Source organism: Cheilinus undulatus, linkage group 9, assembly GCF_018320785.1.
Source record: "Cheilinus undulatus linkage group 9, ASM1832078v1, whole genome shotgun sequence".
Taxonomy (NCBI): domain Eukaryota; kingdom Metazoa; phylum Chordata; class Actinopteri; order Labriformes; family Labridae; genus Cheilinus; species Cheilinus undulatus.
In genome coordinates this window covers 2,764,830-2,792,278 of record NC_054873.1, presented here as the reverse complement: position 1 = coordinate 2,792,278, position 27,449 = coordinate 2,764,830, and the positions used below count along the sequence as shown (strand labels likewise).

At 40.2% G+C, this 27,449-nt stretch overlaps 1 protein-coding gene across 1 annotated transcript; it reads left to right on the top strand.

Annotated features, from left to right (window-relative positions):
- The first annotated feature begins 220 nt into the window (after nucleotides 1-220).
- Nucleotides 221-25,214, top strand: slc7a10b (solute carrier family 7 member 10b). Its single transcript, XM_041795739.1, has 11 exons — nucleotides 221-371; nucleotides 8,949-9,153; nucleotides 9,607-9,758; nucleotides 14,889-15,014; nucleotides 15,298-15,451; nucleotides 17,650-17,773; nucleotides 19,755-19,858; nucleotides 19,936-20,032; nucleotides 21,738-21,887; nucleotides 24,285-24,462; nucleotides 24,542-25,214. The coding sequence occupies exons 1-11, from the start codon at nucleotides 221-223 to the stop codon at nucleotides 24,670-24,672; spliced, it is 1,572 nt and encodes a 523-aa protein (XP_041651673.1). The 3' UTR covers nucleotides 24,673-25,214.
- Nucleotides 25,215-27,449: the final 2,235 nt, after the last annotated feature.

The following is a 27,449-nucleotide window of genomic DNA, read 5'->3' as shown; positions in this document are numbered from 1 at the left end:
TGAAGTGAAGGACATAAATATAATCGAAACTGTTCCTTCCGGCGTCCGTGAACGCGCCATGGTGGGTCCTGGGTATTTAACATTCTACCCTGGACAGCGGCAGGTTGTTGCGCAAGCGCAGCCCATTGAGTGTGCATGAATACGGAGCGAGGAGAGGACAGGAGCTGTGGGAGTGCTGTGAGGGACTGGGAGGACTGGACGGACCCGGGAGCAGGCGGACATGGAGGGAGTGAACGGCAGCAGCAGCAGCAGCGTCCGCTCCAGACCGCAGGGCAAAGACACGGAGAGCAAGAAGAAGAAGAAGAAGATCCCCGACAGGGTGACCCTGAAGAAGGAGATCGGACTGCTGAGCGCATGCACCATCATCATAGGTGAGGCAGGAAACTCCAGAGCTCATGCTGAGATCACTTCTTCTTCTGCTGCTGTTATTTTTACTGCAGAACTTTTAAAACTCGCTAAAGAATCCTGCAGGAATGACTAAAACTACCTGAAAGCTTCAGAGTTCTCCTTAAACTCCCTGCAGATTGCTAATTAAGAGGCTAATTAATCTGATGAGAGTGTTGTCTTATGAAATGAAGGACTCCATGTTTGTTTGCATGTGGCTTCACATCGAACTGACCTGTAGTGCTTACGTGGCTGAAATATATGAAGTCCAGAGGCAGGCTGGTGGTCAGGCAGAAGAACATTGTCTGCTGGAGCAGAATAAGCAGCAGGGACCTTTAAACACACCTCAGCACCATAAATATGAGCTCTGAGCATGCAGGAAGGATGGAGAGGTGGAGGGGGGAGGCCTGCAGGGGAGCCAGGCTGCATGCAAAGGGCCCACTGCAGTTCTCTGCTCCCAGGATTCACTTCTAGGATCAATATTAGTAGTTCTGAGTGCAAAGAGGTGATGGAAAAGGTCAGAGAAGAGCAAAAAGACAAACTAGTGTCTAAATTCTGTTGACTCGGACTCCAAAGGGACCCTAAAGTGCTGGAAAGTTCCCCCACATAGACTCTAGCTCTGCATAAGTATAGGCTCTCTCGTTTTAAATGAATATCTATATTTAAAGGTACTTTTTACTGCTGCTCGCTGCATTTCAGAGGAATCATTGCACCAGATTAGTCCTGCAGGTGTGCATTAGATGAGTAATACATGTGAAATTACTTTAAATGACTAAGCTGCGTATTTTGCATCTGCAACCCCATTTCCAAAAAAAATGGGACACTGACTAAAATGTAAATAAAACAGAAGTGAATGCTTTTCAGTTATCATAAACTCGTATTTTATTCATAATAGAACAAAAACAACACATCAGATGTTGAAACTGAGACAGTTTACCACTGCATTAAATTATTAGCTCAGTTTAAATTTGATGGCAGCAACACATCTCAAAAAAGTAGGGACGAGTCCATGTTTACCATTAGGGCTGAACCATTTGGAAAAATAATTGAATTAAGATATTTTCCCCAATATTGCGATTGTGATTTGATATGCAATTATTTCCTAAGTTCTTCATCTTATCTACAGTGCTTAACAAATTTATTAGACAACCACTGGGGCTGAACGATTTGCAAAAATAATCTAATTGCAGTTTTTTTCCCCCAATATTGCAACTGCGATTTAGTATGTGATTATTCTTGGGTTAAGAAATAAAATGAAATGAAAGAAATTTTATTTCGGTTCACTTGCACAACTAAAGCAATTTACGGGGGTCAAGGTGCAAAATCTAAGTTTAATCTTATGTATTTTCGACAAATTCAAGCAACATATAATTCCATAAATAAGACCATGTGTATTGAAAACAATGACATTATTTCAGGAGCAGTTAATCCATAGTAGCATGAATCTGAATGAGGGTGCAACAAGCTTTAAGCTATAAAGGAGGCGGCTGGGGTGGAGGAGGTGAAGTTGGCTAAAAGCTGATCGCAGGTGGGGTATGACTTCTGTGAAGTAACGCTAGGCTTCATCAGATAGTAAGAGCTAACTATTTTTTCTCATATTGCAAATGTGATGTCATTTGCTTTGTTTAAGGGCTTTATCATTTTTAAGTCACTCATTTTGATTAAGAAAAACATTCAGAAAACACAAAAAGGAGGATTTTTGTAAACCATTATTAAAAAATGATACTTGAATGTTTGCGTAATGCGCATAAAATCTTTGCTGCTGCAAAAAATGTGTTTATTAAACTGGTATTTTGACACATTTCAAGTTAAAGAAATATTGCATCTTCTGCAATTTGTAGATTACAGCAGGCCATATTGCGATTTAATCAAATTTGCGATTAATTGCCCAGCCCTAACCACCACCCAAAGTAAGGTTTATCCCACAGCTGCCCTAAATTACCAGCATGGTAATTACCAAAACTAATTTTATGTTTCTGCAATGGTTAATACACCAATATGTAAAAGCTCTTTAACCAAAATGATATAATTAATGCTAAAATATAATTATTATTGTTATCCATGAATTCTCAAATTTTCTGATTTACAAAAAAAATGAAAAAATAGTAAAGCACATTAATATTTCTTGATGAATATGTCAAATTATAGTTATTTACTGTCATTCCTGAACAGAAAAATTAGTTTTAGTGGTTGAATGTTATGCTTGATTCATTTCTGACTTCTCAGAGAAGCCCAGTGAGCCGGCTCACATTTGGGTGAATTCAGTCTGAAATTCCTCATTCCTGCTCAAAATGGTAAAACATGGAGAGCTGACTGAAAATGAAAGAAGCCGCATTAAAGCACTTCAGGATGCTGGATGGTCTCTGAGACAAATATGACAGGTGGTCCAATACATTTGTTAAGCACTGTATTTACAAAAAAAAAGAAAAAAAAAACACAGGCAACAAATTATTCTATATTTAACAAACACAATATTAGACTGAGTTAGGGCTAAAGTATTTTGAAAAAAAATATGTAATCGGGATAATTTTGACTCATATTGACTCATATTTTTTTATTTTTTAAGTCTGACACTGCAAAAAAAAAAAAAGTTAGAAATTCTAAAATAACTGCATAAAAATCAATGTTGCTGACAATCATTGACCCATCTCAGGACCTTTAATAATAATAATAATAATAATAACAATCAAATACTATGCTCCCTTAAATTTATTTTATAGATATTTTTAAATGAAAAAACAGTGATGTTGTGTAAACATACTGACTTTTACAGGTTTGAAAACCCAAAATTAAGTAATCAATATTTGATATGTATATTTCATATTTTAACAACTGTTTTACAGCAAATTTGATATGAATTGTTGCATTGAGGGAATGATAATTTTTTTATGTCATTTTCATGTATAACAAGAAAAACGTACAAAAATTAAGCATGGTATGTGATGCGTAACATCTCTGCTGCAAAAAAAAAAAAATTAAGTGGTATTTTGACACAGATTTCAGGTTTAAAAACATTGCAACTAATGCGATTTGAAAAATTGAAGCAGGCCATATTGTGATTTAATCAAATTTCTGATTAATTGCCCAGCCCTACTTACCATTGTGTAGCATCCCCTCTTCCTTTAACAACAGTCTGTTGCTGAAATAGTCAAGGCCTTCCAGTGGCAGACTCAGGATTTATGAGGGGCAGGAGTGAAAATTATAAAAGTGGGGCACTGTCATTCAGTAAGTTGTAAAACATTTATAGTGAAACAGCTGGAAATCCTGGTTAAGATTGAACTTATTTAAAAAATAGATGAGCAATCACAAAGTAATTAACTTTGATATAACAAAGATAGACAGGTGGGATGTCCAAGCAGCTTATAGCCCTTTATTGCAGTTTCTTCACTGTTGGATATGTGGCGTTTTCCACTGGGACGACACCCTGCCCACTTGAAGACACCCTTGGAGGGCACTTTATGACTTATTGTCCTCTGGAAGGGCAGTGTGAAGGGCAATTTATCACATATTGTCGCATTAATAGGTAACCTAGAAACACTTTATTTATTGTCAGGGCACCAAAGGGGGCACTCTATCGTGCTAACCTACCATAGGGTCATACAAGAGGGAACTTTTAATACCGGGGGGGGCAATCGCCCTCCTGCCTCCTGACAGAGACGTTGTCTGGATGGGAGCATATGTTGCTCTAAAAGCTCTCTCTACTTTTCAGCATTGATAGTTCCTTTCCAGATGTTAGAGCTGCCCACATAGGCACTAATGCAACCCCATACCATCAGAGATGCAGGCTTTAGACCTGAGCCAGGAGAACAAGCTGGATGCTCCCTCTCCTCTTTAGTCCACAGGGCACGGCGTCTGTGGTTTCCTCTGACCACAGAACAGTTTTCCATGTTTCCTCAGTCCATGTTAAATGAGCTTTGGTCTGGAGAAGACGGCTGCGTTTCTGGATCCTGTTCACATATGGCTTCTTTCTCCATGATCCAGCTTTAACTGTCATTGGTGGATGGCATGGCCAACTGTGTTGACAGATGATGATTTCTGGAATGTTCCTGAGCCCACGCAGTGATTTCAGTCCAGAATCATGCCTGTTTTTAATGCAGTGGCCCCTGAGGGCCCCTTCAGCCTTGCTCACAGAGATTTCTCCAGATTCTCTGAATCTTTTCATGATATTATGGACTGTAGATGGTGGGAGATTCAAAGTCTTCACAACTTAATACCGAGGAACATTTTTCTGAAGTTGTTCCACAATTTTAGAGAGTTATTTTTAATGCACCTCTGCCCATTTTTACCTCTGAGAGACTCTGCAATGCTCTCTGAAATGCTCCTTTTATGCCCAGTCATGTTTCTGCCCTGTTGCCAGTGAATCTAATTAGCTGTAAAATGCTCCTCCAGCAGTTTTTCATGAGTACCTCTTACTTTTCCAGCCTTTTGTTGCCCCGTCCCTACTTTTTTGAGATGTGTTGCTGCCATCAAATTCAAAATGAGCTAATATTCTCATGAAATAGTAAAATGTCTCAGTCTCAAAATCTGATATGTTTATGTTCTATTGTGACTAAAACACAGGTTTATGGGATTTGACTATTTTTGACTCCTGGTATTATTTACATTTTAATCAGTGTCCCAACTTTTGTGGAAATGGGGTTATAAATGAAGAATCTTATCATATTGGAGCCTCTTAATCAAAAATTACCAGAGCCAGATGGGATACTGGTGGGTTCTGGGTCTACCCTGGGGTCTCCTCCTGGTCAGATGTGCCTGGAAGTCCTCCAAAGGGAGGCAGACAGGATTGATCCTGATCAGATGTCCCAGAGCTGACTCCTTTAGATGTCTGATGTGAGGAAGACTGTGTTGGTGCAGACTGACTCCACAGCCCTAATGAGATGTAAATACTGATGAATCTGTCAAAAATCTCAGTAAAGTGCAGTCCAGCCACTGTTAAAGGGCTTTTATTTTGGTGGGTTTTCAGCTTTAATGACTTATCGCTGCAGAATGAGGTTCAGGATCCAGCTTATATTATTCTAGTTACCACTAGAAAGTCTGACCTCAGTTTTTGGTGCATGTTTTGGCTGATTGTGCCTTGGCTGTGCCGCTGAAGCGGGACATTTTAGTAAAAAATCCCTGTGCAGAACAAGAGAAAGGTCCTGTGTGCAGAATGCTGAAGCACCTTTGCATTCAGAGAGAGGCTGGAGAGAACGAGCTGGCTGCAACAACACGACAACAACAACAACAGCGGCGCTGTGTCTCCTCCTTCGTGTCACTTTCAGGGTGAAGCAGAAGGTGAGTCGGTCACTTCCCACCTCTGCAGTCGGAGTGGATAATTTATGTCGGCTTATGTAACGGCTGTCTGTGCCACTTGGCTGCCTTCTGCTGTGCTACTGACAGCGCTGTAGTGTGAATGTGTGCGACCTGCTGGTACTCTACACAGCATACTGAGGCTGTGGGCAGGAGGGACTGTCCTGGCCTGACTGATGCTCGCCGCTAACTCACTCTGTTTGTGGAGCTCTTTGTCTTTTAATGACCACTGTATAAACTCACAGAGAGGGACAGTATGGATGTCCAACCATAATTCACAAAGTCACTGTGCTTTTAAAAGTGTAGAAGAAGAAATAATGGAGATGTTCCGCCTCACGTGGAGTGCAGGCGCTGTGTCCACATGTGCATGAAAGATTCAGATTCAGACAACTTTATTTATCCCAAAGGGCAATTCAGTTTTTGCAGTCTACCCAGACCATACATACAATCACAAACCTCAAACAGACAATAATAAATAAAAGTCAGTACATGACAGAGATGCTCATTGACACATTGACCCTCATGTGACCCTTTTAGTGACGACACACTCAGGGTCAGGCAGATTATAATGCACATTTAAGAAGAGCAGCAGATAAAAAAGAACATAAATAAGATACCCAAAGGTGCATTACAGATTACATTATAAGTTTACATTCATAGAATGTAACCACCAGAATCAGCACACAGTTTTAACCGCCAAGTGGTTCGGCACCAAACAAGGAAAAACACAGTAATGCAAAGCTATCAGTCCACGAGACTACCATTAAGGTTTAACAGCCTGATGGCAGAAGGAATGAAAGACTTAGAATAACAGTTTCATGTGCGCGGGCGCCCCGGGTTCGAATCCGGCCTGTGGCCCTTTGCCGCATGTTTCTACCTACTCTTTTCCCTGTTTCCGAAACTATCCACTGTCCTTCCTCTGTCAAATAAAGGCATGAAAAAGCCCAAAAATAAATCTTAAAAAAAAGAATAACGGTTTGTTCTCCTACAGGGCGCGATAAAGCGGCGGCCTGAGGGCATTAAAGTAAACTCAGAGCCCAGGATGTGGTCATGTTGGGAAATGATTCCTTTAGCTTTCTTGATCACCTGTCTCTCCCACAAAGAGCGCAGATCTCTCTGCTGGACTCCGAACAACAAGATGCTACAACTATACTAGGATTTTACATTTCAAAACAAGACAATACAACAGAATTATGTTTTTTATGCAGGAATGATATTTTAAAAGCACCAAATGTAGAGATTAAACCGCCTCTACCTGCTGTGTTTATGAGCTTGCATACCCTACACCAGCATTACTCAACCCAGCTCAACCAAAAAACCTAACTGTTGAAACAACCTTTGCAAGAGCCACAATCTCAGTGGTGAACAGTGGTGAAAAAAGGGGATGAAGTGGCAATAAAAATAAGTAAAAGCTTGTAGAAAAAGGTCAAAAAGTGGCAAAAATGTGGCTAAAAAAGGGTGACCAGGGTAAAATAGGCATAAAATGACAAAAACAGGGTGAAAAGTCACAAAAATGGAGAGAAAAGTGGCAGAAATGGGTGAGAAGTGACAAAAAATGTGTTACAGATGGCAAAAATGGTCATAAAGCAGCAATTAAGGTGGCAAAAAAATTAGTGCAAAGTGTTTAAAATGGGCAAAAAGCAGCAAAAAGGTGGGAAAATGGTCTGCAGTTGATCTCAGCCTCACTGTTGGCAGATTGATGGATTACAGTGCATAGATGAGTAAACTGCTCTACACCAATCACAGACACAGATCTGATAGTGTCCAAGGGGATCCCAAATACCAAGATCTTTGTTTTAGCCACGGAGACGTGCATTCCCCATGCTTCAGCCTCCTCACTGAGTGAGTTAAAAGCCCCCGCAAGGACATCTACAGTCTCCACAAGGATCACAGCATCAGCAAAGTCCAGATCAGTGATCAAGACAAGATCAAGGCATCACCAAATGAAACCACAGTTCACTGCTCATGCAACCAGCCCCGTTATCCAGTCCATATAAGAGTGTAGGGGCTAGGACACACCCCTGCTTCACCCCAGAATCAACTGGGAAGAGGTCAGAGGTGGACCTGAAGTGCCAGGACGTGGTCTGCCATAGACCTCTCAGACCTTGCCCCCAAACTTTTAAGCTGGGGACACACTACACAGTCTTTACAGATTTTGAAAAAGACTAGGAGTTCACACTGACACACTCTTTGACAAAGTCTGGATCAAGACCCAAAGTTGGGTCACGAGAAATTTTTTGTGGGTCACCAGACGATTTTTCAGAATTAGTTTCCTACAGTATTTAATGTGATATTTATGCCTGCAGTACACATTATAGCCACCTGGAGGCTCCACCCTAACCCTTTCCACCATAATGAAACACAGAAACAAGACTCTACCAGTTACTGGATGGCAAAAGTCACAGCTATTGATGCTTGGCTAATAAAAATAAATGGTTTGTCTCCAGACCAGACAGCCCCTGAAGGCCCAAGAGCTTGAAGAAAGCCTACGTGACGGAGGTGGAGTGGGTTCTTCTGGGTTTGTACAACAGGAAACACCAGGCTTGGACCAATTTGAGTCTGGAATTAACATTATCCAGACATCAGCTCAACTAACCGGCTGAGGATGGTGCAGAAGGCAGACTTGATAAACGATAACACACAGGAAATGAAGGGCTGGGTCGCAGTGGTTTGCACCTTAAAAAAAGGTCAACCAATAAAAGTTTTGGAAATGCTAACAGACTGGTTTCAGCAGATTTTTGAAGATGACTGAAAGACTGAAAGATACACTTGAGACCTGCTCCTGATGAGGATCACAGACTACATGTCAAACCAAATAAAGCCAAATAAACACATCAAGCTCTCACAAAGGCGACAGTGTAAAGGCTAAACAAACATACCAGCTGGCAGCGGTAGTTCCTCAATTTGCCAAGTGTTAAAGAAAATTTAAGAAGAGGAAGATTTGATATTATCTCTACTTCCTGTCGTCTGACGTCGTCCTACCCTCTCGTTTCCGTTGGCTGTTGGCAAAATGTCTTTTATATTGGGGAAAAATCGCAGTTAGATTATTTCCCAAAATTGTTCAGCCCTAATTAATGAACCGTCTAGGAGAGGTGAACATTTTTATTCTTTCCTCCAACACAGCGACCGGTGAGTTCTCGAGAACTTGTACACAGAGATAAGCGTCAGGGTATACAGTGGGAAGTTCAAACTTTCTCTCCTGTCAGACTAACATCACTGAGATGCCGTCCAGTCCGTTTGAAAGTATCCAACAATATCCTCTGTTTTCTCCTCAGGGAACATCATCGGCTCGGGGATCTTCATCTCTCCAAAGGGCGTCCTGGAGCATTCGGGCTCGGTGGGTTTGGCCTTGGTGGTTTGGGTTCTAGGAGGCTGCATCGCTGCGTTGGGCTCTCTCTGCTACGCTGAGCTGGGCGTCACCATCCCTAAATCTGGAGGAGATTATTCGTACGTCACGGAGATATTTGGAGGGCTGATGGGGTGAGTAGAGAGACAGACTCCTTTAAACTTTTTTAGTTAAAAGTGCTGGTAAAGATGATTAACCGTGGGGCTTTGAAGTAAGGCTGCTGCTGTTTTTGAAATTTACAGTCATAAATGCAGAACCAGCAGCTTTTTACAGGCAATATGAAACACAAAAATCCATTTTTACACACAATAGGAACATCATTTACTACTGATAAGCACACTCAAAAGACTCAGCTTTAGCTTTACTGGTGACTCTAAATTGCCCTTAGGTATGAGTGTGAGCATGCCTCTGTGTCAGACCAGGGTGTGCCTCCACTGTAGATTAAGGTACTAAGTAGGGAAATCAAGGTGGGACAACAATAAAGCTTTTAAAATATCAGTGCGAGTCAAGGTTTTTCCATCTGTGTTCCTGCTGAATGTTTTTAGCACTACTTGGACGGTCTCAGTGATGATCTCTGTCTTGTTCAGGTTCCTCCTCCTGTGGAGCGCTGTCCTCATCATGTACCCGACCACGCTGGCTGTCATCGCCCTAACCTTCTCCAGCTACGTCCTGCAGCCCGTCTTCCCAAACTGTGTTCCTCCTTACATGGCCACACGGATGCTGTCTGCTACCTGTCTCTGTGAGTCACGTTAACGTCACCTAACGTCACGAAACAAGACGATTAATGGCGTTTAAATCTCTCTGGTGCATGGGGATTCTTAGATTCTAGATGCACAGTTTGGTCCGTATGGTCACAGTTTGCATGACTCTTTCCTGTCTTGAATCCTAAATTTTGCCCCATACTTCCTCATTTCCTAAAATCATTAATTTATCTCCTATTTCTGATTAAAATCCAGCTCATCAATAAACTACAGCTCCGTTCCTCTGGTACGAGTCAGCAGAGTGGAAGTGCTCACGTGTAAAATCTCTTATGTAATGTCAGACTGAGGCTTTTAAGAACCTGTTTTACTGCCGTGGTAGTAAATAATGCAAGGCTTCTCTTAAGGAGGGAGGAGAGTCGGAGGAGATGAGACGAGGGAGAGAGGCTGGTGTCTGGAGGGTAGAGTGCTGAAGCTGAAAGATGTGCTGACCAGAAGAACCCAGAACCACATCCAAAGACCTGTAGGCCTCACTGGCCTCAGTTAAGGTCAGAGTTCATGACTCAACCATCACAGAGTCACTGGGCAACAATGGCATCATGGGAGAGTTCCAAGGTTAAACCACTGCTGACAAAAAAGAAAACAAAGGCTCGTCTCACATTACAAAAAAAACATCCTGATGATCCCCAAGAATTTTGGAGAAATATTCTGCAGACTGACCAGACAAAAGTAGGACTTTCAGGAAGGTGTGGACGGCCCGTTACATCTGGAGTAAAAATAGCACAGCATTTTATAAAAAGAACATCATGCCAACAGTCAAACATGGTGGTGGCAGTGTGATGGTCTGGGGCTGCTTTGCTGCTTCAAGACCCGGACTACTTGCTGTGACTGATGGAACCATGAATTATCCTGCCTACCAGAAAATCCTGAAGGCCAACGTCCGGCCATCAGTTCATGACCTCAAGCTCAAGCGCTCTTGGGTTATGCAGCAGGACAACGACCCGAAACACACCAGCAAGTCCACCTGAATGGATCAGGAGAAACAAAATTAAGGTTTTGGAGTGAACAAGTCAAAGTCCAGATTTAAATCTAACTGAGATGCTGTGGTTTGACCTGAAACGGCAGCTCATCCTGGAAAACCCTCCAATCTGGCTGAGTTAGAACAATTCTGCAAAGAAGAGTGGGTCAAAATTCCTCCACAGTGATGAGAAACACTCATCCCCAGTTATCACAAACACCTGTTTTCAGTTATTGCTGCCAAGGGTGGCACAACCAGTTATTAGGTTCAGGGGGAAATTACTTTTCCACACAGGGCCAGATAGGTTTGGATTTTTCCCCCCTTAAAAAAATTAAATAATCATTCAGACGCTGCATTTTATATTTACTTGGGTTGTCTTTGTGAAATATACTTTTTCACAGCACTATTTATTGTCAGGTGATTTAATCATACATTGTTTTGTAAAGACAGAGAATAAAATACTTCTTTGTGCCCTCCAGGCTTTAGTACTTGTCCTGTGTCTCAGGTCCAGTGTAATTTTGGCAGCTATTTTTAATTTTAGTCATAGATTTAGTCTTTAAATGAAATGCAATTTAGTTTTGGTCCCATTTTAGTCATTTCTACCCTTTTAAGTTTTAGTCTAGTTTTAGTCCATAAAAAGTCCTCACATTTTAGTCTTCACTTTTAGTCCAAGCATTTATTTTCTTGCCTAAATCTGGTACCAAATAGGGCTAGGCAGTTAATTGCAAATTAGATTAAATCGCAATATGGCCTGCTGCAGCATTCTAAGGGCAGACTGTGCAATATTTCTAACCTGAAATGTGTCAGAATACCAGATAGTACAGTAAATGTTTTATGCTCTACAGCAGTGTTACTCAACCCTGCTCAACCAAAGGGCCAAGTTGTTGAAAAATATCTTTGCAAGAGCCACAATCTAAGTGGTGGAAAGTCACAAAAATGGCATGAAGTACAATCAAAATAAGTTAAAGGTGGCAAAAATAGACAAAAATCAGCAAAAATGGATGAAAAGGGGCAAAAATTGGGAGAAAACATGGAAAATAGTCAGAAAGTAGCAAAAATGGTCCAATAGTGGCAAAAAAAAATGAGTGAAAAGTGACTAAAATGGGCAAAAAGCAGTCATGAGTAGAAAAATGAGCAAAAACATAGGAAACAAGTGGTATGTAATGGCAAAAGGTAGCTTAAATGGGCAAAAAATGGCAAAAAAAATTTTGAAAAAGGGCAAAAATGGGGAAAAAAGTGGCAAAAAGAAGAGGCAAAAATTTGGGAAAAAAGAAACAAGTGATATTTAATGGCAAAAGGCAGCTTATTCAGACGAAAAGAGGCAAAAAAATGGGAAAAGGGCAAAAAAGGGTAAAAAAAGTGGCAAAAAGAAGAAGCAGAAATTTTGGGAAAAAACTAAACAAGCTGAAATGGGTGAAAAGTGGCAAAAATGGTGAAAATGGCAAAAAAAGAGGTTTTTTTTTAAGGTTTTCTGGGGGAATAATATTTCAGATTAAGACATACATTAGCCACATGCTGAGTATCACTGCTCTACACTATATGCAAACAGAGTTTCTTTTGTGGATTTTTTTTTTTTTTTTTACAAAAATCTTACTTTTCTCCTTCATGTATGTGTTTTTCTTATTCAAAACAAGAATAACAAGAAAAGATATAAATCAAAATGACTTTTCTTTTTTTTTAAAGTTTATGTATTTCTAGTTTTGTTTATCTATTATGGCGCTCTTTTTAATCAAGAATGATTTATTGCTTGTGTTTGTTTAACAACACATAAGATGGGGAACCTAAAAATAATTGCAATTAGATTATTTTTGCACATCGTTCAGCCCTAGTACCAAGTCATGGTAGTGTGTTCTCTGCCAAACCTGGGGTCCCTGCTTTCTACAGCTGAGAGACAGAACAGATACAGATGCATTGCATTTTGACAGATTTACCTACAGTGGAGAAATATCAAGGTTTTGGAATTTCTGACGAAAACTGTGTTACATTTTAAGTCATCTTGACGAAAACTAAATTTAGTTTTTGTCAGTTTCAGTCATCACGGATCTATTTTTGTTAGTTTTATTCTAGTTTTTGTCATGGAAAAAAAGGCTGTCGACGAAATTAACACTGCTCAGGTCAGGTCAGGTGTGGGAGTTGTTCTGATGGCCATCGTCCAGGCCTGGTTCAGGCCCATGCTCCATCTCTCCGGGTATCCTGATGCACCCGGCGTCTGGTCCAACCCGCTGGGTCCTGAGCACCCAGTATTTGGTGAGCCGGATCAGGCCCAGGAAAGTGTGCCATGCAGGTGCCCGTAAAAGGGCACACTTTCCTGTATTCAGCAGATGACCCTCCTCATCCTCGGCCTCCTGAGCACATCAGCATTTGTCACACAGTCTAACAACAGTACCCAAGAATGAGCTAAAAAGAAGTAGTCAGAAAGGAGCCATCAGTCAGCATCCAGGTCTTACCAGACCGGGAGGATCAAGGACCAAAGGACTCTGACTTTTGTCTGCATGCTCAGATACTGGGAGCACCACAGAGGTCATGTGACCAGAAGTTATGACTGTCTGTTTACCCTTTAGGGCCCCTGGTAAGGGTGTATTAAAGTACCCTTACAGAGCATGCAGGAAGCATGTGGATCAAGCACCACCTGTTCACCACAGCCTACAGTCTTCACTAAACCACCCCTTACACTCATCCTACTCCTCACATAGTTTGTGCATGTATATGTGTTCCTGTAAAGCATCCTTGGGTTTCTTGAAAGGCGCTATATAAATTCAAGATATTATTATTATTATTATTATTATTATTATTATTAAATAACTACATGCTTAAATCAGCGCTCATTGTCTAATAGTTGGGGCTTTAATAGCAATGTTGCTGCAGGTCTGCGTGTCTTTTGGTGCATGCTATCCCCTCTGTCTCTTCACCATACTTCCCATCACTCATTTTTGCAGTGGCTAAATCATAGCAGCTGTTTGTATCAGAAAACCTCAGTCCGCCTCCTCTTAACCCAGATAAATTATTTCTAATATTCCTCGTGCATATTGTCTGATACTTTTGTGCAGTTTTACTGTGAACACTGACGGTCTACTCTCAGTGTTCTTGGTGTTGACTTTTGAACCCAAACTAGCCAGCAGAAACTCAACAAACACTGAAGTTTCTGCAGAATGATGAAGCATTGTGCTGAGTTTCTATCAAGCAGCAGAGTGTCTACACTCCTCTAAAATTTAAATGTTCCCATCAAATATTGATTGTATGAACTTCTGCATGAGGAGAGATCTCAGTGTCTGTGACAGGACGGGCTCAGCTCAGGGTACCTCAGTGAGCCGTCATTAGTCTGTGCGGCGCTGTCAGGCGGCCTAATTGCCTGGAGTTTTGCCTGAAGTACCTGCACTGCTGTCCATTAATCCCCTCGGCCTCTTTGTCTAACCAAAGAGTAAATAACGTCTGGCCTGGAGCCCCGTCTGTGAGGTGAATCAGCGTGTGATTCCTCGCCTCTGACGCCATCATTCACACTTGTTTTTTGGAGGACGATTGATGCAGAAACGTGAGCTTGGGCCCGGCCTCCTCTGGGACGTTTAGGGGGGTCCTTGCCGTGTTTTGTTTGCTCTTTTGCAGCGGAAGTGTTTTGTTTTGTAGCGCTGACAGCTTGTCTTTGTGCCGGAGAGTGAGGCCACCATGAGAGAGAGCCGTGACAGTGATGGACGAGGTGAAACAATCACGCCCTCCCTCACTCGCCTCTTTCCCACATTCCTGCCTCCCAGGGCAACTCGCTGCTGCCGCCCACCTCTAACAGGAACACCAGCACTGATTCCATGAATCAGGAACTTTAAATTGATACTAATACTATTAAAGGGGCAGTCCACCACTTTTGTATTTCAAAATCAGTGCAATATAAAACTTTTCCTGTGAAGATAGCTGCACAAAGTCATCTGTTCCTTTGCAAAATAGCTTTGATAACATCAAACTAGTAATGCTTTTGCAATTTAATGCAGTGACTGAGAGCTGTCAGACTAATTGGTTGTCTAAAATGCTTTGCAAAGGTGAAAAACACATCTGTATTAATGAGAAAGATCAGCAACAACACAGTTAAAAAGGCCGACTATCGCTGGTGTCAAAGGATTTGTGAAAGTGGTTGAAACCTACCTGACTCTGCGTTTTTCTCCCTCAGTACTGCTGACTTGGGTGAACTGCTCCAGCGTCCGTATGGCGACCAGGATCCAGGACGTTTTCACGGTGGGGAAGCTGATGGCTCTGGGCCTCATCATCGTGGTCGGTCTGGTCCAGATCTGCAACGGTAAACTCCTCAGTCCTCTGGCTAACAGCAGGTCCCAACAGTGAGCAGCAGACATCACCTCAGACTTCTCAGTTTCTAATACTGTTAAGGAGTGAAATAACAGAATGTACTGTTTCAAAACAGCAGGGGCCAATAAGGATACAACAGGGTGTCATCAGCGTACAGTAATAGTGTGTATCATTGATGGACTCTGTATGTGAAGCTGCCTTTTGCAGGGTTATGCATAAGCTTCACTGCTCTCTTTAAATAAAAACCAAAATTAATAATAATCTTTATCTCTTAGGGAACTACGAGGCTCTGACCCCTCAGGTGGCCTTTTCTCTGGACAGGACGCCGTCGGTTGGGCAGATCGCCCTGGCCTTCCTTCAGGCCTCATTCGCCTTCAGCGGCTGGAACTTCCTTAACTACGTCACAGAGGAGGTGGTCGAGCCCAGACGGTGAATATTTTAGCTTTTTATAACTTTTTGATGTCTTTCAGTGGTGTGAAATAAAAACTGATCAGCTTCCATCTTGGCTAGTTTCATGGTTCTGATTTTCTGGATATTTTTCAACATTTAAAAATGTTTTAATGTTGGAATTATGGGAGTGTACATTTATGCATACACACATGCATTCATACATGTATGGATACATACAACCATCATTCAGTTAAAATTCTATGGGGAGGTCTTCCTAGATCGGGGGTGTCAAGCTCATTTTGGGTCCCATGTTGGATTTGCTCCATTGGGACGTCCCGCAGGTGGGTGCTGGAATATTTATTGATATTAGATGCAGATGAGTGCTGCATGTTTACACACAAAAATGTTAATTAGCTCCTTCAGACAGAGAATTTACCTGCAAGAAAACTGAACAAGCCAGACAACATTATCATACCATGTGATCAGATTTTAACATTTTTATTTTCCACTGATGATGAACTCATAAGGCTGAAATATTCATTACAAATATACATTCATTATCACTGTTAAATCTGTAAAACAGAAACCTTTCCTCCACAATATCTGATCTGACCCTGAGATTAAGGATCAGGTCACAGAGTCCATAGAGAGAGAGAGGAGGACCTCAGTGGTGCGCTACCGTGCTTACCTCCTTAATTTGAAATATTATTCCTCCAGGAAACCTTTAAAAAGGGAAACTTTGACCTCAAAAATTATCTATTGCAAGTAGCATTAATCAGTTTGTTTTGCACACTTATACAGTAGGCTTTAATTGTCAACCTATATTTTTTGTATCTCTCCATTGCCCTTCTTTGCAATTTTTGACACTTTTAATCTTTTTCTGCTGTTTTTAGCTCATTTATGCCTCTTCTTTTTGCCACATTCTGCCATTTTTTGCCACTTTTGTCCCATTTTTGCTATTTTCACCTTTTTTGCCTCTTTTATCCTGCTTTTTGCATTTGTATTTTTCACCTTTTTCCCATTTAAGCTGTCTCTTGCCATTAAATATCACTTTTGCCCATTTTTGCCCATTTTTCTCAACTTTTAACTGCTTTTTGCCCATTTATGCCTCTTTTCTTGCCACTTTTAACCCATTTTTGCCATTTTCACCTCTTTTTAGCTTTTTTATCCTTCTTTTGCAATTTTTATTTTTCCCCTTTTCCCCATTTAAGCTGCCTCTTGCCATTAAATGCCACTTTTTCCCATTTTTCCCACCTTTTTGCCACTTTAAGCCCACTTTTCCCATTTTCACCTTTTTTTTGCCTCTTTTATCCTGCTTTTTGCAATTTGTATTTTTCATCTTTTTCTCATTTAAGTTGTCTCTTGCCAGTAAATGTAACTTTTTCCCATTGTTGCCCATTTCCCCCATCTTTTTGCCCATTTTCACTCATTTTTGCCACCTTTATTGCCACTTTATGACCATTTTTGCCATCTGTAACACATTTTTTGTCACTTCTCACCCATATCTGCCACTTTCTCTCCATTTTTGTGACTTTTTACCCAGTTTTTGCCATTTTATGCCTATTTTACCCTGGTCACCCATTTTTAGCCACATTTTAGCCACTTTTTGACCTTTTTTTTAACCAGCTTTAACTTATTTTTATTGCCACTTTATCCTAATTTCCGCCACTGTTCACCACTACAGATTTTGGCTCTTGCAAAGGTATTTTTCAACAGTTAGGCTCTTTGGTTGAGTAACACTGGTCTAAATATATGTTCTATTTAACTCATTTATGACATCATATTCTTCTTTGCTATAATCATAGACACTTAGTAATAAATGGATGAAATTGCGTATTTTTTTTATACTTCCTTTCCAATATTTACAAATGGAATATTTTTCAAAAATGCCCCTCTTTTTCCTCAAATGTCTTGCGGGCTGGAGTTTGACACCCCCGTTCTAGAGTGTTGGTGCTCTGTAAAAAGTAAAAACGTCCTTTAAGCCTTTGTCTTCAAACAGGAGATGACCTAGGATCAGTTTGGTGAGGATTAAAGCTTCTAGTTGAAAGCCAGCCTGTTTGGAGGGTTTACAGCTGATTTTACTTGTTGTGATTGTAAAATCACCAAATGTCTCATCAGACGAAGATCATGAAATCATGAAGATTTCTGCTTTTTACTCCAGCTCTCATGCATGTGATCTGATTTTTGGTTCTGTCATCTGTGCATGGTGTGTGTGTGCTTATGTGGGTGTGGATCAGGAATCTACCTCGTGCCATCTACATCTCCATCCCACTGGTGACGTTTGTGTACACGCTCACCAACATCGCCTACTTCTCCTCCATGTCACCCGAGGAGCTGCTGTCATCCAATGCTGTGGCTGTAGTGAGTAAAGAGGCTCCATCACGATCAGACTCAGAGATAACTATGCTCTATCTTTCAGAAAATGTAGTCAGGGATGGGTTTGGATTTCTAAAAAAAAACACAAACACTGTGCAATGTTTGGACTGTTCATAAGAAGTGGACATAGCCCTGACTATGGAAGTTAAAGCTAATTCATCAACAAAGATGTTAATGACCGTTTAAGTTTTCAAAAGTTGATGCCAACATTACTGTCTAATGAAATTCTACCTGTCCACTAGAACTAGTACTAGATTTTCAAAACTGCTCTGTATAGGTATCCCATTTTGCATTGCCTGAAATTTCTGATTCTTGCACTTCTGACCACTTCAAGATCCAACAAGCACAGCAGCCTCAACCTATGGATCTGCCAGACCCCCAGAAAGCAGAGAAATGATCTGTGGTTTTCAGACTTTATTCACCCAAGACATACCTACAGAAAAGCCAAAATTTCAAGGCACACCATATTTAAATCGATACAAAACAGACTTTTTAAAAATATTACATTCAAGGTGGCCTGTAAGGGGAGAGCTTTCTGGGGCCCAGCCAACTGGGGGATCATGGAGATGGCAAAATTGGGCAAAACAAAGTCAGAAATGGGCAAAAATTGGTAAAAAAAAAAAAAAAAAAAGTAGCCAACAATGAGTTAAAATTGGCCAAAACCTGTTGAAAGCGTCTAATTAGTGGCAAAAATGGGTTACAAGTGGCCTAAAAGGCTTAAATGTTGTAAAAAAAAAAGGTGGTATAAAATGGGTTTAAAGTGATGAAAAAGGGCAAAATTGGGCAAAAAGTGTAAAAGACAAACATGGGCAAAAATTGGTTAAAAGAAAAAGTGTGCTAAACAATGGGTTTAAATTTGCTAAAACTTCATTCTGGCAGAAAAGTGGCAAAAATGGGTTACAGTTTGCCTAAAAGGCTTAAATGTTGTAAAAAGATGAGGAAAATGAGTTAAAAGTCATAAAAAAGGGCAAAATTGGGCAAAAAGTGTCAAAACAAAGTCAGAAATGGGTAAAATTTGGTAAAAAAAAAAAAACAAACAAACAAAAAAAAAACTGGCCAAACAATGAGTTTAAATTGGCAAAAACTTGAAGGAAGTGTCAAAATAGTGGCAAAAATGGGTTACAAGTGGCCTAAAAGGCTGAAATGTTGTAAAAAGGTGGTAAAATGGGTTAAAAGTGATAGGGAAAGGGCAAAATTGGGCAAAAGGTGTCAAAACAAGGTCAGAAATGGGCAAAAATTGGTAAAAAAAAAAAAAAAGAAAAGAAAGAAAAAAGAAAAAGAAAAAAAGTGGCCAAACAAAGGGTTTAAATTGGACAAAACTTGTTGAAAGTGATGAAATAGTGGCAAAAATGGGTTACAAGTGGGCTAAAAGGCTTAAATGTTGTAAAAAGGTGGTAAAAATGGGTTAAAGGTGTTGAAGAAGTGGCAAAATTGATCACAAGTGGCAGAAAAGTTGCAATAAAGGGTTGAAGTTGCAGTAAGGAGGTGAAAAGGAGTTAAAAGTGATTAAGAAGGAGTAAAAAATGGCCAAACAATAGCAAAATTGGCTAAAAAGTGGCAAAAAGGTTTCCAAAATGGGTTTAATATGGAAAAATGTTCCAAAAAAGGGGCAAAAATGGGTTAAAGTGGTCAAAAGAGGTGGCAAAAATGCAACAAAGCAGCAAAATGGTTTAAGCTGTCAAAAGAACCAATCCAATCAACCCTTAATTAGCTTGCCATGCTTTTCTTCTCTAAATAAGGTAACTGTTAGCCAGGATGCTAGCACCAATGCTTCTGATCCAACTCACATACACTGATATCATCAATAAATCACAACTGGGGAGGGTCTATTCTCTGGGGGTTTTTCCACCCAGATCTGTGGGGGGGCCTGGTTACAGTAGGCCACGTGCCGTAAAGTCGCAGTAATAATGATGGTTGTATCATGGCTGCTCCCATGATTCATAGTGTCTGTTATTGTGCCGTGCAGACGTTTGGAGAGAAGCTGTTAGGGATGTTCTCCGTCATCATGCCGATCTCTGTGGCTCTATCAACCTTCGGAGGGATCAACGGCTACCTGTTCACCTCCTCCAGGTGAGTTCACTGCTCTGCCTCCTCCTCCATGCTCCTGTAATAAGGATGCTGATGAGCTGGGATGTCTCTGTCTGCAGGTTGTGCTTCTCTGGAGCCAGAGAGGGTCACCTGCCCAGCCTGCTGGCTATGATCCACTTTAAAAACTGCACACCAATCCCCGCCCTGCTGGTCTGTGTACGTACAACCTCACTGTCATGACGCTTTAATGATGTTCTGTGCATAATGTTAGTATTTTCTGCATTCACAGTATGGTGGACCAGGAATCCCTCCATGACAAGTGTCTTTATCAAATATTTTATCAATAATGAATGGATTTAAAATCCTGATTCAGTGTGTCAAAGAGCAAAAGTGTATTTTTAAGGTTTTCACACCACTTGTTTTTTAAGAAATCATACATAATCACATATCTTTCCTTATCTTTCCAAAAACATTCAAACAGCCATCAGGATTTAAACATATTTTATTGACATTTACATAACACAATTCAGGAACTGTTATGTTGATTATGAGCCTGGCTGTTACAGCTTGATGTGAATTCTCCCCATGCCGCCTAAATGGCGACATCTGGTGGTCAACACTGCAACTGCAGCTTCACCTCTGGAAGGAGTGATGATTGCCGACAGGTGTGTTGGGAACACAGCCAGTAGTGAAGGAATTACCCATATTTCATAGCATTGTGAATTACGATAGGGGTTCCCTGGGGATGCCCATAAGCAAACACTATAAAAGTGAAGTGAAAAGAGCAAAACAGCAAACCAAAAACATTTAAGGTGCAAAAAGCATCGACACTGCAAAAAAAGATGAACTTTTTCCTGTAAGTATATTATATAAACAGCTTTCATGCACAGGAAATAGGTCTATATGTGTGTTTTTATCTCTGCAAAACAAAAGGGTGTCCCCTTCTTATTTCTATCACTTCACGCCCCTGCAGCCTCATGCACTCACTCAATCACTTTTCAGGTGCAGTCAGTTAAGTCCATCAGAGCTTTGGGTTTAGGGAGGAGAATAAGGCCTTGTCCACATGGAGACGACCGGTGGTGGTAAAGGAGCAACAGATTCTGCTGTAAAAGCCATAATAAGCTCAGCTGCTCCTGCAGCAAAAACACACCCACGTAATCCACCATTGTTGTTTTGGTTCGATATGTGCATGCGGGGTAAGTGGACTACGCTATGTATGACGTAATTGTTTCAAGAAAGATGCAGTTGGCTGTCCGCACGGAGACGAAACGGCAAGCGTTTACAGATTTATTCACCCTGGGACCCAGTTTCAAAAAGTAGCGTTTACAGCCTTGTGTGGACGAAACACCAATACCACAAAAAACTTAGCGTATACTCCTGAATTTGTCTGCGTGTGGACAGGGCCTGAGATTCAGCCATTAAAGCCCTAAATCAGACATGCAGAGTTCTCTCAGATCTCCATCCACTCCCAGCCCACACGCCCTCGAGCACAAATCATAGCTTTAGATGGAAATAAATCCTCAAACTTGCATCTATTGTCATCAACGCTTTAATTTGAGATTATTAGGAGGTCGTCCCTTTCACTAGAACAGAACAAGTTTTTGTACAACTATTAAACACTGCTCTAATGTGGGAAAAACCCTCTTCATATCTTTTATCTATAACTATGTTAATAACAAGACATGTCATGTCAAAAAGGCAATTCATTTTTTTGTGTAATTTATATCACTTTACAAAAGTCTAATTCCAGACCAAACCAGTTACATGTAGGCATTTTTTACTGCTGCCAAATGGATCAAATGTGACCTGAACAGTCGTTTCAGGTTAAACCTAAAACACTGGAGAGATCCTACCTCTAACCCCTGTTTTAGATGACGTCAGGGTTACCTCAAACTCATCAGAAGTTTCCTGTATTTTCCAGTGTGCTGCCACCATAGTTATTCTCTGCATCGGAGAGACACACAACCTGATCAACTACGTCTCCTTCATCAACTACCTGTCGTATGGCGTCACCATCGCTGGCCTGCTCTACTACCGCTGGAAGAAACCCAACCTTTACCGCCCCATCAAGGTACTGTCTGCCTTAATCCGCTAAACTCAGCTGAGACCTCATCTAAACACGGTGACTGTTGCTGTACGTTTTGTAAATGCTTCTCAAATAAACTTATTGTCCCCAGAAAACCAAGGGTCAGCACTAAAATTCTCTGTTGCTATACAAAAAGTATAGTAAATATTTGGTAACTATTTCTCATAATACCTCTGGGAGGGAACAGCGAGGAAATACAGTACATATGTGCCATAGAGAGAGGTGAAAAAAGGAGAAAACTTTACGTGATCCATAGTTTACTTACGACTTGTGAAAGGTGCTGCAACAATAAATCACTCCCAGCGTCTCTGTAACGAACGCCCTTGTTTTTTAAAGACACACCTTTTACAGGTGTTTTGTGAAAGGATTGAATGAAACGCCTGTAAAAGGTGCGTGCTCTGTTCACTGTGCATGCATGCCAGCGAGTGCTCGATTCCTACATATTTCTTGTATAATGTGGTCTTTAAACACCTGGCAGTAATTAGGGCTGGACAATTAATCAAAAATTGATTAAAATCGGGGGTGCAGGTGGCCGAGTGGTTTAAGGCATGCCCCATGTACACGGACGGCCCGGGTTTAAATCAATACCCCCGCTCTCGTCCCTGTTTCCGACTCTATCCACTATCCTCCTCTATCAAATAAATGCCCAAAATAAACCTTAAAAAAAAAAAAGATTAAATCACAATATGGCCTGCTGCAATTTTCAAATTGCAAAAGCTGCTATATCTCTTAGACCTGAAATTTGTGTCAAAATACCAGTTAACACATTATTTTTTGCATCAGAGATGTTTTGCATCTGACATCATGCTGTCATTCAAACGCCATTTTTTAAAGGTCACATATTTCACCCCTTTGAGACAAGTTTATGTTTGTCTCAGAGGTCCCCAAAACATGCCTGTGAAGTCTGTTGCTGAAAAAAACACTCCATGTTTACATGTCTAATAACTCCTCTGTTTCAGCACTCCTCAGAACGAGCTGTTTCTATATCTGTGGCTTTAAATGTTACTGATCTGTCTGACTCCGCCCTAACTCCGCCCCTCTCAGGAAATGGATGTGGCTCTCCTGATCCTCCTCTCAGCTGCCAGCTGAAAGGAAGATCAGGAGAGGAGGGTGGAACTTTCCTCCAAGTGGGGAGGGCCAATCAAACCTGGGGGCGGGGCTAACTCCCCACATGACATCGTGAGGGGAAAATCTGGGAACGGCTTGTTTCAGCACACATTTTCTGAAAGGTGGGGAAAAAGAGGGGGGAGGGAATGGATTTTTTTATATCTTGGAGGGATTGTGGGCAGGCCAGGGGTACATATTTTTGTTAAAAAAGCTTGAAAAAGTTTATTTTGCATAATTACATACTTTCTTCATTTTTGAAATTCATATCCGTTTCAGTTCATTCATATCAGGATATTCATATCAGTTTGTAATACGAGTCAAAATCATCACAATGAGATATTTTTTCTAAAATTGTTCAGCCCATGTTTAATTTAATATTGTTGTTGGTTTTAAAATAAAATGACTCCTTGCTTGTGTTTGTTGGAAAATACATAAGATAAGGAACTTAAGAAATAACTGCATATTAAATCAAAATGTTGGGGGGAAAAATCACAATTAGATTATTTTTCACAGATCGTTCAGCCCTAGCCTAAATACAGTACATCACAGGAAAACTCTGGGAGGTCTGATGGTATTAAAAATGACAGAAATGACCATTGTGACGATACTTGTCACTATACTCACAATTTATTTTAGTTCATAAATCTGCGACATTTGTAGTCTTTCTTTTTACACTGGGCCCTATTTTCTGTAAATTTGGGATCTTTATAACTAAAAAGTAGTTTTGTTTTTCTGGTTGCTGGTTTTGCTCCGTTGGTGGGGGGGGCGTGTACAAACCCTGCACCTCCCAGTCCCTGCACCTTTGGTACATGTCTTCATGTCTTCCCCCTCTCTCTCTCCCTGTGTTTCCGGTTGCTTCAGCTTTTCTATCAAAATAAAAACACCCAAAAAATTATCTTTTAAAAAACATTTTTGGAATACCTACAAATTATTGCATCAGCAGGCATCCTGTTATGGACTGAAATAGCTTTAGTCTTTGATGCTAATGAACCAAGCTCATATAAACATTGACGTCATCTCAGTGACACTCTAGTGTCAGTCCTCAAAAATCCACTTGATTACATATAAAAAACATTTACCTCCAATGAAGTGTGTACTGATTCACAAAAAAGCTGTAGAATTTGTTCTCGTCCCAGTCTGTAAACATTTTTATTTCTGCTCCAAAGTTGGACAGTCTAACATGGGATCTAATGGGGATTTTGTGGCCAGCCTCTAGTGGACATCTGAGGAACTACAGCTCCTCTTTCTGATGTTTTATCCTCATGCGTCCTCCAGGTAAACCTCTTAGTTCCTGTTTGTTACCTGATGTTCTGGGCGCTGCTGCTGGGTTTCAGTCTTTACTCCGAGCCCGTGGTTTGTGGCGTTGGGTTAGTCATCATGCTCACCGGCGTACCCGTCTACTTCCTGGGCGTCCATTGGAAAGAAAAACCAAAGTGCATCTACAACTTCATCGGTGAGTTTCTGGCATGAGTGCTGGTTAGATGTTCGGGGTTTTTCATGGGCTTACATCTCCTGTCTCGTGTTTCCTGCAGAGAGGGCGACCTACGTGGGCCAGAGGTTGTGTTTTGTGGTCTTTCCTCAGTTCGATCCCATCGAGATCGCCAGTCCTTCAGAGTGGACTGACCGTTCATCAGGCAGGGGCAGTTTGTCTGCCAGTTCTTAAAACTTTTATCTGCATATTTGATTTTTATTTTTACTCCGTCACTGTATGTCAGACACTTCCTCCTCCTGCGGGAGCTTCCTGTGGGACGTCTGACCCTCTGAGACTCTGGTTTCCCTTCAGCCGAGTGGAAGCGACTTTTTCTTTTCTACTAAGTCTTCAAGTCCAACAAGCTAATGCCAACAGTGTGACACTGTGAGGGAGACGTTTATCCTCCTTTTGGACCCTTTTCTGTAAAAAGACAAAACTCTGACCATGACAGTTCTTTTCTTCTGAATGTTGTTGGTCTTTTATCGTGCCTTTAGGCTTTTTCACACCAAGTTTTGATCTAATTATAGTCACTCAGTGTGTTTACATGCATAGCAAAGTCGAGCTCCAGTTAAAGCTAGATCAGGCACTTTAACTGGACCCTGTTCTGCCCTAGTATCTAGGACCAGTAACCTGACTCAAGCTTGACTGCTACACCCCATAGAGCACAGGTGTCAAACTTAAGGCTGGGGAGCCAAATCTGGCCCACCAGATCATATCATATTTTATTATAACTGGCCCACCAGTATGAGGTCTGCAGATTTCCTCCAGTATAAAAATGAAACTTAACCTTGATGATTTATAATATCCTTGTTGAGTCATAAAAATTTTAAAAAAAAAGTAAACAGTAAAAATAACTTGATAAAAAGTCAGGAATGTGGGGAAGAAATTTGTGTTTTCTCTATATTTTCAATTTTGCATCTCACAGTTATGACTAAAAGTTATGGTTTTGACTTTTTATTTCATATTTAAATCTTTACATTTCATAACTTTAAATTTTAATCTCATATTTTACCTTTTAGATTAATAATTTTAAATTTAAAATCCTATTTAGACCTTTTAAAATCATGATTTTGACTTTATTCTCATGTTTTGTCCTTTTCCAACTCCAAACTTTAACTATTATCTCATTTTTTTTTACCTTAAACTCACAATTTTTTGATGTTATCTGAGTTTTTGACATTTTAAAATTATGATTTTGACTTTTATTTCACGTTTTGAGCTTTTTCAACTCATAACTTTAAAATTTATTTAATTTTTTTAACCTTAAAAAGGCGTGATTTTTAGTTTATTTCATAATTTGACATTTGAAACTGTTGATTTTGATGTTTACCTCATGTTTTGACTGTTAAAAATTTGAGTTTGAATTTTATCTCAGCTTTTGACTTTTAAAATTCATGGTTTTAGTATTCTATCTCATATTTTGCCTTTTAAAAACACTATTTTGACTTTAAATGCCTTGTTTTTACCTTTTGAACTTATAAGTTTGACTTTTTATCTCAGATTTTGAGTTTTTAACTTATCATGTTCACCTTTTAATCGCAAAATCATTCATCATCAGTACCAACTTTTTTTATCCCCATAATTTATTTCTGGTGAAAATAAGGTTGACGTTTTATGGTTAAATATGGACCCTGTTAGGCCCTCAGGTTAGACCCAGGTTCAGCCCCTGCTGTGACTGAGTTTGACACCCCAGCTATAGACGGTGTTTGGGAAGGGCAGAACCTTTCAAAATAAAACTCAGAGGGTGTTCTGGTCTGATTGAGGTTTACATACAAAAGAAAATCTGTCTCCCACAGGATTATCTAACTGTGTCAGTGCAGACTTTTAGAGGTTTGATTTAGCATGATTTCAGCTGGACCAGCATGTTTATGTCCAGTTTTAGTCTGAACTTTGACTTCTTCTCCCTGTAAACATACTGAGTTTCTTTAAACAGACCGGAGACGTTCTATCGAGATAGATCCGTCTGTTTTTATTTAAAATGTTGGTATTTATGTGTCGATTTTAGACTTGGTGTGAAATGGCCTTTATTGGAGTAAATGTATATTCAGATGTTTATTATTATTAACTAAATCACTCTATTAGATTTTAATATATTTTTCCTGAGTGCCTTTCGTTGTGTGTTGATTATCTGAGAAGCACTGTGGTCTTCCATCCATCGTCTTTATCGTTGCCAGTTTGTCTTATTTTTAAATCTGTTTATTAATCTGTTTTTTAACTTAGTAGTTATGTTCATTTACCTGCTGCTGCCCTCACATCCGTCCACAATACTCTGTTAAAACTCTATCTTATAAATATTATTCAGCCTCTTTGTAGGAAATATCTTATTTGGTGTCACTTGTCTCTACAAAGCCAACTTACTGTGATGCCTGGTTTCTTATTCAGTGACTCAAAATCATACATGGTGCATTACAGTTGTTACCTCATAGATATCTGATGTTTTTATTTTGGTGTTTTATCTCATTTCAACTTACAGGAGCTTTTAAAGTTCAACCCTGGAGAACTGGTGTAGCAGTGATAATACTATACTCTATTAGATATACTCTTCATCTAGTATACCTGTGTATATCCTGCATTACACCACTGCTGGGCCCCATTCATGCTTTTTTGTGCTGAAATAACTGATATTTACAAGATATCTGTGTACAGTTTTGATTTATCTATGTCATGGTTATCCAAAATTTAGTCCAAAAGGGGGCATCTGGACTTGATTGAGGTTCTTGATTTAGACATTAGACCTTTAAAGACCCAGTAATGTAAGGAAACATAATGTAACACTGATGCATAATGCAACAAAAAGTGTTAACTTTGGCAGCTATTTTTAATTTTAGTTTTAGTCTTTAAATGAAATGCTTTTTATTTTTAGTCACATTTTAGTCATTTCTACCCTTTTAGTTTTAGTCCATAAAAGTCCTCACATTTTAGTCTTTACTTTTAGTCCAAGCATTTATTCTCTTGCCTAAATCTGGTAC

Excerpts from the sequence above, each read along its gene's own strand:
- slc7a10b (XM_041795739.1), top strand. The coding sequence starts at position 221 with ATGGAGGGAGTGAACGGCAGCAGCAGCAGCAGCGTCCGCTCCAGACCG. Across the intron at positions 17,774-19,754 it reads CATCCAATGCTGTGGCTGTA|ACGTTTGGAGAGAAGCTGTT; the intron begins GTGAGTAAAGAG and ends TGTGCCGTGCAG. Across the intron at positions 20,033-21,737 it reads TCCCCGCCCTGCTGGTCTGT|TGTGCTGCCACCATAGTTAT; the intron begins GTACGTACAACC and ends TGTATTTTCCAG.